The 10,398-nt window shown below is 48.8% G+C and overlaps 1 protein-coding gene and 2 long non-coding RNA genes across 3 annotated transcripts; 2 read left to right on the top strand and 1 right to left on the bottom strand.

The window, feature by feature from the left end:
- Positions 1-106: 106 nt before the first annotated feature.
- Positions 107-8,592, top strand: CDNF (cerebral dopamine neurotrophic factor). The gene is made up of 4 exons (XM_083575383.1): positions 107-270; positions 4,572-4,699; positions 5,756-5,897; positions 8,312-8,592. The coding sequence occupies exons 1-4, from the start codon at positions 159-161 to the stop codon at positions 8,488-8,490; spliced, it is 561 nt and encodes a 186-aa protein (XP_083431509.1). The 5' UTR covers positions 107-158; the 3' UTR covers positions 8,491-8,592.
- LOC310744259 lies at positions 5,756-9,470 on the bottom strand. The gene is made up of 4 exons (XR_014539463.1): positions 8,997-9,470; positions 8,690-8,789; positions 6,758-8,059; positions 5,756-5,911 (listed from the first exon to the last, which is right to left on the bottom strand). It is a non-coding gene; the product is annotated as an uncharacterized lncRNA (long non-coding RNA).
- LOC310744267 lies at positions 5,918-6,699 on the top strand. Its single transcript, XR_014539474.1, has 2 exons — positions 5,918-6,355; positions 6,398-6,699. It is a non-coding gene; the product is annotated as an uncharacterized lncRNA (long non-coding RNA).
- Positions 9,471-10,398: the final 928 nt, after the last annotated feature.

Below are 10,398 nucleotides of genomic sequence, written 5' to 3'. Positions count from 1 at the left end.
TTGTTTCCCCGCCCCAACTCAGCTGCAACAGCCAATCAGCAGCCGCGTAACCCCGAAGAAGCGCACAGACGGAGGCAGCGAAATAAAAAAAATCTCCGCGTGACGTTCCGCGGTGGGCGGGCGGAACTCTCGCGAGATCAGGTGCCGCAGACGCAGCCATGTTGCGGCCGCCTCGGCCGGAGGGCCTCCCTTGCTGCGTCGCCGTGGCGCTCTGCCTCGGCCTCGCCTCCGCCTCTAGCCCCGCGAGGGGCGCAGAAGCTCCGTGCGAAGGTGAGGGGCGGGGGGGGGAGAGGTTACGGGGTCACGACCCACGAAATAGGGGCGGGGAGGGAGCTCAGAGGAGCGCATGGCAGTCCCGCACGCGCACGTGTGCACGCACATACACGTGAATCTGTACATCCGCCTGTGCTTGGCTCTCCGGAGCTTAAAGGCAAGACCTTCCCCACACACCGGCACGTGGAAAGAGACCCGGAATACGGGACGAAACAGGACGTGGCATTTCGCATTGGAATATGGGACAGGCCCACTTTATACGCCACACATAGAGGAAAACACGCAACACATAACCACACATCCGTTTGGTCTGAGGTTTAAAGGGCTCCCGGTCAGTCGCCTGTGTTTTGTGTTATGGTACGTGCTTTTGTGTTGTAAAGCCACCCTGTGATCCCCAAGTGAAGGGCAGTTTATTAAATAAAATAAAGAAATAATAAAATTAAATAAAAATGCCTGTTTGTGTTTGTTGCAGTTCTTCTAAATGGTGCAAAATTGGAACGTTTGTTTCTTTTGCTAAGCTTGCAGCTGTGGCACAATACTAACTCTGCTGTCAATGTTGCTGTTGATGGGACCCCCTCACGCAGTGTGATTTACATTTGGGCTGGACCATTTCCCCCCTTTTTTGCTGCTTTTTAAATGATAGCTTTTAAGTAGATCTGCCTGTCAAAATACAATATTTGGACAAACTCAGCCCTCCAGCTGTTTTGGGACTACAACTCCCATCATCCCTGACCACTGGTCCTTTTAGCTGTGGATGATGAGCATTGTAGCCCCAAAACAGCTGGGGGGCCGAGTTTGGCCATCACTGGGTTACAAGTTGATGCTCAGTGCAGAAGTCCCATTTTATTTTATATACCACTTGATTGTAAACCTCAGAGGTTTACAAATAGTATATGTGTACGTATATGGGAGGGGATATATGGATTTGTTTTCATTCATGTTTTCATTATGTATTTAGAGTTTTTATTTTGTATTTTTATGCTGTAAATAGCCCTCAGATCTTTGCATGAAAGGTAGAATACAAATTTAATAAATAACAACACCCTCACTGAGAACTGAGTTATATGTAAGGAACTATGTTTTGAATGGTTTGAGCCGTCAGAATAGGATCATGGTTCAAAATAAGGGTTTTGTGAAACAGGTGATGAAACACCAGCTCCTTATTCGTATTGGCAACCTAAAGGCAGGGGATTAAAAGCACCCCTTTAGCAAGTGTGTTTTCAGAATCAGCGTACGTCCACTCAGGAGGGATTGGAGTATCAGAGAAATTCATGACATGCTCTAGAGCCCAGTGTGATGGTCCTCAGGATTTGAACCCATGATCTGCAGTGAAGTAAAAGCACCACAGCATAACTTAAGTGAGCACACTTTCCCTGGGCCTTTAACAATGTCCAAATCTGCTGGATGGGTGCACGGTGCTGCATTAATCAGGGTCCTTCTCAACTGCGGGGTGGGGTGGGGATATCTGTTTCTGCTGTCCTGGAATTAGACCCAGGAAGGGGCTCACTGGTTCACACAGAAGGACCGATTCTTTCCCATTAAAGAACAAGAGAAAGCTGATTGAGAGCTGTTGCCTGTGGCCGTCCACACTATTTGGTATGATAAAACATAGATCACAGCTTTCTCACTGCTAGTGATAAAGCTACCCTATAGGTAGCAAACTTGTCTGCACAGGCCAGCAACCACTTTGTTTTCAAATCATCTGATTGACCTTTTATGAAATTATGAAACAAATAAAAGAACCTACCTCTAGAGGAACTGGACAGAAGAATTAAGTACTGGATATTTCTAACTGCGTTTTTGTAGTTTCTTCTACAATATGGGGAAAGTGAACTTCATTTACTGCTGATTTTAATAATTTTAAAATGTTTCTAATTTTTTTTTTTACTGTCTTTATTGATAACCTTAATATTTATTGTAAACTGCTTTGAGGTTTCATTCCAGTCAAGTGATAGATGAATTGTGTCAAATAAATAAACAAACAAAATGAATTAAATGTCCTCTTTGGCAGTAGCGAGAAAGATTTTTTTTATTTTTCACATAAGAGAGAAGATCACTTGTGTGTATAAGGATCAGTGTGCATGTCCAAGCCCTCTTCCGAAAATGATGTCCATCTATAAGCAAGAGAATCACATTGTTTTTATTTGCCTGTATAGAGGAGGTGACTTGAAAGGCTTTTGGGGGCAGAAAAGCAGCCTATGAATATAAGTCAATAAAGATTGCTTGTGGGCTTTCTTCACTGTTCGCTGACTCCTTTAAGTCCTATGCCTCCCGACAACTTTCTGGCTTTTTCTGGTAGCCATGATGGGTCAGTGTAGGGGCCAGATCCCGCCCAAGAGTCGCCAACTTCCCCCCCTCCTTAATGCCAGCCCTGCACAGTAACAGCAGGGCTGTCCTACAACAGGGGCAGGGAACTCCAGGCGCCAAAGGGAGGATTGTCAAACTGGCAACACAAACCCTCCAACATTCCTCAGGTGAAAATAGGGACATTTCTCCCCCACCCCCAATTTCTCTCTTGCCCTCTGCAAAGCATGTCCTGTCAGAAGAAGGGTGAGTGCCCAGTGGTGGAGCTGGGTGCTCTGGCACCCGGAGGGGCACACATACTGTGCACCCGGGGCAGGTGATCTGCCCACGGGGCGATCTGCCCACGGGACCTATCTCGGCGCAGCGATCCTCCCTAGGGCGGATCTCGGTACGGCTGCGCGATCCTCCCTGGGGGCTGCCCCCCCCGCGACTCCCAAGCCTACAGCAAGCGAGGGGAAGGGGGAGAGCCGCAGCAGCCACTTTGCTGCTCGCTGGGCTTGGGGGAGTCGTGGGCGGGGGGTGCATGCCGAATGTCACCCCCTTCAGGATGACACCCGGCGTGCCCCGCGCCCGCTTCCTATGCCTCTGTGAGTGCCAACACCGCTATGGGGTACAGTACACATACCCTCCACTGTCCTGAGAAAACCCCTTAGTCCCGATTTTATTTTATTCTTCAGAAGATTTACAAACAGAAAAACACCCAAAAAATAAATTTAGAAAGGGGCAACATTAGCCGTGGACGCACAAAGCATTTTTTGTTTAAAGCAAGACTCTGCTCTTCTGCCCCTTTCTTCCCTCCCAGGGCAACCCTGCCCTCTCAGAGCATCATGCAAGGCTGGGCTCCTCTCCTGCCTCCAGCAGCCTCTGAGTTGCCCAAGGGAGGAAACTGGCAGCACTGGCCGTGGAGAGGCCATGGGATGCTGGCTTGCAGTCGCCACTGCTGCCACCCAGTCGCTCAGGACTAGCACCCGCTCATCCACTGGCAGTGGCAGCACTGGTGGGAGAAATGGGGACATTCCAGGATCAAATCAGAAGCTGGGATGGAAAATAGGGACACTTGGAGGGTATGGCAACAACCGTTTTATGCTTGTTCAATGCACACACGGTTGTGCACATGGCTACAACCTGGAAGTGGCTGGAAAAGGGGGCGGCACAGGCTTACACACACTCTGCCAGCTTGCATGGGGGCCAGGAATGCACCCACCCACCCATGCAAATTGTGTGTGCCTGGATTCCTTTGTGTGTGCCCTCTTGCTTGCCTTGATGAAGAGATCTGTGAGGGGTGGGGGTTGAAACCTCACACTTTTGTGTGGTTGCAACATCGTCTACTGAAGAAAGATTATTATTTAAATTTATGTTAAGAAAAGGCCTGGGATAGTTCAGCACAGCCTGAGACTCTTAATCTCAGAGTTGTGGGTTTGAGGTCCATGGTATTGCAGGGGGTAGGACTAGATGACCCTCAAGGTCCCTTCCAACTATGATTCTGTGATCTTTTGTTCCACCTCCTTTCGTCTGTGGCTTCACAACGGAGGCAAAGGCCTGGCCGGGGTGAGGGGAATGGGGAGAAGCCCCAGTCCCGCCCCTACCCCAATTTTCCATTTCCCCCCAATTATTTCCAAAAAATATGGGGAAATGTGCCCCCACATTTCCCCCCTCTCCACCCCTCCAGGCCTTCTCATCTCTAGCCCTGCCCAGCACTTCTGTCTGACCCCTGGAATGCCCCCTGCTGCTGTCCTCAAGGGAAAGGCAAGGGTCTTTCCCTGGGACACAGTGATGAGTAGGGTGCCTAAGTGGAGTCACTGGAAGGCAATAATAAGCATCTCAGCATGGGGCCATTTCCAGATCAGATGCGCATGCGCTGCAAGAATGGCAAGCCATTCTATGTGAAGTTAGTCATTTTAAAATTTATTTTCAACTTTGCTTCCTGTCGATACCTTTGACCAAAGCACTCTGGGTGTGTCTGTTATTTTATATTTTACCTTTTTCTTACACAGTGTGTCAAGATTTTTTGAAAAGATTTTATAGTTCTTTAAAAGAAAAGCACTCTGATTTCTCCGTGGCTTCTATTGAGAATGAATTAGTCAGGAGCTGCATGAACACAAAAGGAAAAGAAAACCGCTTGGTATGATTTTGTACTCTTTTCCCCCTTAGGAATGTTTCCAGTGCTTAGGCTGTGTACACACTTTACCGTAAAAGCACATTCATAGCCTGGGAATTTGCAGTCAAACATAACTATGCATGAGTGCCAGTTAATGCATGAAGGGTAAGACTGCACAGAGTTAGATTCCTAGACTCCGCCAGGTCACACACACCCCTTTGCCAATGAGGGTGGAGTGGAAGTGGAGCTTTCTCTCCCTGTTCCCCCTCTCTCAGTGCCATGTAACCAACCAAGGAAGACATGCCAGGGCAAGCTCCAAGCTATCTTTCTGTATTTTCTACTCACGAGTATTCTGCCTGTGCTCTTCTTGCTGCTATTTGGATAAATGTGTGAATCTGACCTTTGGAGTGTTTTGTAAGTAAAGCATTTCAAGCTTAAGAGTGTGTGGTCTGTTCATTGCAGGAGGGGTAGAGAGAGGGGAGCGCTTTGCAAGAGGACTAAAAGGGATATATAAAAGGTTTTGGCAGCCTATATTCCTATACTTCACTGTCCTGCTTGACTTTGAACTCTGCAACTAGGGGCTCTCTCTTGCTAGAGAGTTAGTTTAGTCCCACGCTTTGAATCCAGGCACCTGGCTGATTCCTTTGTGATTCACCCCACATAAGTGGGTCACAGGGATTCTATTTTCACACACACAAAGCACATTCTTTTCCTCAAAGAAACTGTAGTTCTCCCCTCACAGAGCTATAGTTCCCAGAAACAAGCTACAGTGCCCAGAATCCTTTGAGGAGCAAAAATGTGCTTTAAAGGTAGAGTGCATGCATGGGAGAGGAGGAAGAGGGAAGCCGCTTTTCCCCAGGGAAGCAGGACCTTTAGTGATGAATCGGAGCAAACCGCAATCAGGCTTCCCAAAGATTTGCTCCAGTTGTTCCAGTTAGTGCTAAATAGCAGGTTTTCCAGAGGAAAGCAGCAGAGCAAAGGCAGAACCACTTGGACCCGTGCTTTCTAGGCACGAGGCAAGCGGAAATATGAGTGAGCCCTAACTCTGCACTGGTACTGACAAGATTTCTATTATTGTAGTGCTACTACATCGGAGCCACAAGTGATGCAGCAACCAAGATAATTGGTGAAGTCAGCCGCCCAATGAGTGCTCACATACCTGTGCCAAAGATCTGTGAGAAGCTGAAGAAAATCGACATTCAAATCTGTGAGCTCAAATACGGTATGATGAAATCCCTGTGCAAAACAGAGGAGGGCATAACAAAATAGGCATATTGGAGACAAAGGAGCCCAGGTTCAGACATGGCACTAAACCAAACCATGGCTTAGCTCTGGGCATCTGCAGGATCTGGGAAGAAGAGAAGCAGCTGGGATTTGTGCTGCACGGACTCACTCATTCGCACTTGGCCATGCTCTGCAAACGGGGCGTGGAAATTAGAACCTAGACTCTGTGATTGGCAGCAATGAGAGGCTTTTTCTATTGTTATTTTCAACATGGGAAGTTATGTTTTTTCAAGAATGTGGTAGGCTGAAGAGAGGGCAGCCAGGTTGCAATCCAAGGCACACTCACCTGGTAGCAGGGCCTTTTTTTAACCGGAATGTGCTGGAATGGTGTTTCAGCACCTCTCAGCTGGGCCCTGGAAGTGGGGGGAGAGACCTGACCAGCCTCAGCAAAGCCCCGTTGCACCTCCGGCTCACAAGGACATCCTGTACGGGCTCCAGAGTGGGTCCCCTTGTGACTTGGATGTTCAGCGGAGCTTTGCTGAGGTTCTTCAACCTCCCAGCTAACAGCTGACGCACAGGAAAGCCCCACCTCAGCTGAGCAGGCCCCCCCCTGCTCTGAGCCAGAGGGGGGAGCTCATTAAGGTGCTCAGCTGAGGCATGGAAGCTCCCCAGGCCTCAGCTGAACAGCCTCAACAAGCCACAGGCTTGCAAGGAGACTCCCTTTCCAGCCCAAAGAGATCCTCTTTGGGCTCTGGGGTGGTCTTTGAGGGAGGTGCGTTCCAGCACCTTTTCATCTAGACGTTCCAGCACCTTTTCATATGCCTGGGAGCATATGCCATGAAATACAGTGGAACTTACTTTTGTATAAACATGCACAAAATTGCTTGGGCTTTTGGTTCAGGCTCTCCTAGTCACTGTGCAGATTTCAGGTTGTACCCAGGGCTGCTGGAGCAAAGAAGCAAGTTATAGCTTATCCCTCGCATTTTTGAAAATATAATTTCTATCAGTTAGAATGAGGACTAATAAAAGAAAGTGCTTCTTTACACAACATCCATCATTGTCCTGGCCGGCACATTCGCAGAAGAGCAGCCAATGAACTGACAAGACTCCAGGTGTTGGGATGAAATCAGGCCAGTTCTTTATGGGCTGCAGAAGGGAGGTCAGCATGGCAGTAGCGCCAGGATCGGTTTGCCATCAACTCACCCGCTGCTGGTGGAATGGGATCCGCTGGGTTTGGACCAACCATGCCACAGTGCTGAACCCTGTTGTGGTGCAAGCCAAGCTGGCAAGGTCTGCCTGGGCAGCCGGGTGAGGATCCCCACCAGGCAGAGACCCAACCTGAGCTTGGGGCATGCCCAGGCAAATTCGCCCCTCAGGCCCCTTACGGACACCCGGCTTCACTGTTGATCTTGCCCAATGCCATTCCCACCCCTATACATACAACGTTATTCCCCCTAACAAAAAACAACTTGTGTTTTACTGAGGGAATGGTGGAAAAACTCCCATCCAAGAGCCTATCGGGTTGAGAGAAAAAATTCCTTTCCAGCCCTGTCAACCAGCAACCCAGATAGCTCAGTAAAGGCTCTAAGCTGAGCAGGGGCACCAGCTCCTGGGGGCCGAGCCCTCCCCCCTAACATTTTTTGGGTAGCAGTGTCCCCCCTAATGTCCTAAAGCAGCTCCAAGGTCCAACTCCTCCTCCTCCTGCCACAGAGGGGAAGGAGCGTCGAAGCCGCCTCCCGCAGGTGGCAGCAACAGGAGAGGAGGACCGCCGGCCATTGAAGCCACACGGCCAACAACTTTGGCTTCACTCCTCCAGACATCCTGAAGTCACGCATGTGACGTCGGCCCCCACAATTGCCCTCACAAGCTGGTGCCTCTGAACCTGAGGGTTAAGCTTGTGGAGCAAAATGGCCCTAAACTCTGAAGGGGGAAGCCTTACGTAGGCCTCAACCTCCCATGGGGGCCCAAAGATCCAAGGGAGAATCTGTCCTGTTGACCCCTGCGGAAATAAGATGTGGACGGGACTCGCCTCATTTTCTGGGCCAAACTGCCCCGCGTGGATTGGGCCCAGAATGGAATACATGGAATTCACTGCTGCAAGATGCAGTGGTGATCTGTACCTTGGATGGCGTTTAGAAAGGAGTGGGGGAAATAATAGATCTGTCGAAAGATATTAGGTTTGATAACCAAATATTCATGGGGGTATACCAAGTGCGAGGGATTCCAGCCCACCTTCCTTCCTTGTGAGGTTCCATGGGCATCTGTCTGCCTGCTGGAGGCGTCCTGTAGCATGAGCAAGCTAGCTGGAAAAGCAATATTCTCCTTGAGCATACATGGGATCATGAGCTCCTTGTCTATAATACCGCAAATAAAATTAATAGAGCTTGTGATTCAGGTTGTTTGTTTTTACAGAAATGGAACTGGATTTAACAGCGGTAGATCTCTCTAAGATGAAAGTGGCTGAGCTGAGGAAGATCCTGGACAGCTGGGGAGAAGTGTGCAGAGCATGCATTGAAAAAACGGACTTTGTGAATCTGATTAGAGCACTTGCACCAAAACATACAGCTGCATCTTCCAGAGCTGACCTCTGATGGAATGCCTGATCTTACTTCATGAAGTTACATCTCTGAGCGTAAACCCTGAAATATTAATAGTTACAAGGAATTTGTTATAAATAAATGTTAATAGAAGTTCCTGGGCCTTGAAATATTTTTGTGGTAAAGTATAAAGAGAACTTGAGTAGGTGAGAAAAATAAGGCACAAAAGAGCTGTGATCCTACACACACTTACCTGGGAGTTGTTCTTGGCATCTGTCTGTCTGTGTAGGTTTTACTCCGTAGCATTTTCTTCCCCTAAAAATGTCCTCCGTGGACTTCAGTAGGACTTACATCTGAGGATTCATAGAATAATAGAATATTAGAATTGTAGAAGTGGAAGGGGCACCAAGGGTCATCTAGTCCAACCCCCTACAATGCAGAAATCGTGGCTAAAGCATCCATGACAGATGGCCACCTAACCTCTGTTTAAAAATCTCCAAGGAAGGAGAGTCCACCACCACCACTCAAGGGAGACCATTCCACTGTCAAACAGCTCTTACCGTGAGAAAGTTTTTCCAAATGTTTAGTCAGAATCTCCTTTCTTGTAACTTGAAGCCATTGCCTCGAGTCCTACCCTCCAGAGCAGGAGAAAACAAGTATACTCCCTCCTCCATGCGACAGCCATTCAGATGTTTGAAGGTTGCTATCATAGCTCCTCTCAGTCTCCTCTTTTCCAGGCTAAACATACTCAGCTCCTTCAAGCGACTCTGGATCATCTTGGTTGCCCTCCTCTGCACGCGTTCCAGCATGTCAGCATCCTTCTTAAACTGGGGTGCCCAGAACTGGACACAGTATTCCAGGTGTGGTCTGACCAAGGCAGAATAGAGTGGTATTATTACTTCCCTTGAGCTGGACAGTCCCTCTCTGCGTCTCCATTCCTTTTTGGCCACCGTCAAACGAGGGCGATGGTGACTGGACTATTGATCCTAAGCTAATTAGCTGCCCAGCCCAGCTTGACATCCCCCACCAAGTGCCCCCCCGGACCCACCTCTCTCAACCGACTCTCAACTGCCTCCCCCCCAACATTCAGACTCCCTTTCCAAGCCTCCTCCAATCTTCTCCACCAGAATTCCACTCCCCCCCCCCCCCCGCTTAACGTTCCCTTTGGAATTTGAATTACCTTAGTTACAATATTACACACAATATTGTTATAGATTGAGGGAGGATCCCACCAAACCCTAGAAATTAATAGATGGTAGGATTTGGGATTATTTGGGTTTTGAAGGGAAAAATACAAGCTGCAGAGGAATTCCTGGGCTAGCCTATGCAGAAGGACCTGGCCAAGCAAGGGCCATTAGGAAACAATTCAAGGACAAGGAGGGTTGAACTGGAAATGCCAGAGAACTGCTTCTCCCTTGCCCTGCGGTGTGAACAGAGACGGGATTTGAAAGAGCCAGGATAACTGGGTGTGAGGTGGCAGGAAAAGAGAGGTTTTGAGCAAGGGGTGCTGGGAAGAAGGAGGAGGAGGAGAGTCTGGAACCCAACTTGGGAAGGCTGGCTGCCCTGCTGTGGGGGACAAGTCCCTCTTGAAAGACTCTGCTGTAAGATCTGGACTCCCCCCCCCCCATGCAGACTGAAGGTGTAAACAGGTGAATAAACCAAATTTCTTAAAGGTACGGCAGCCTCTGCCAAGTCTCAACCCTTCAGAGGTGAGAACCTGGAACACAATGGGGTTTTGTCACCGCTCAGCAGAGAGAGGGAAGGCACCCAACTTTTGGAACAATATTTTATACACCCTGGTCCCTGAAAGCATCCTGTTAGAAGCACTTGAGCTTCCCATTCCTGGTTCCTAGGAAATCAGGGAACGCAAGCTGCAGGTTCCTCATCCCTGTTCTAAAAAGCAGGCGTCTTCCCCTAAACGATTCGGGGAATTGTAGTTTGTTAGAGGTTCTTGGAATTGTA

Source organism: Podarcis filfolensis (genome assembly GCF_964270895.1).
Source record: "Podarcis filfolensis genome assembly, chromosome: 10".
In the NCBI taxonomy this organism is placed as follows: domain Eukaryota; kingdom Metazoa; phylum Chordata; class Lepidosauria; order Squamata; family Lacertidae; genus Podarcis; species Podarcis filfolensis.
The sequence above is the reverse complement of the archived record's forward strand: the minus strand, read 5'-3'. Positions and strand labels throughout refer to the sequence as shown.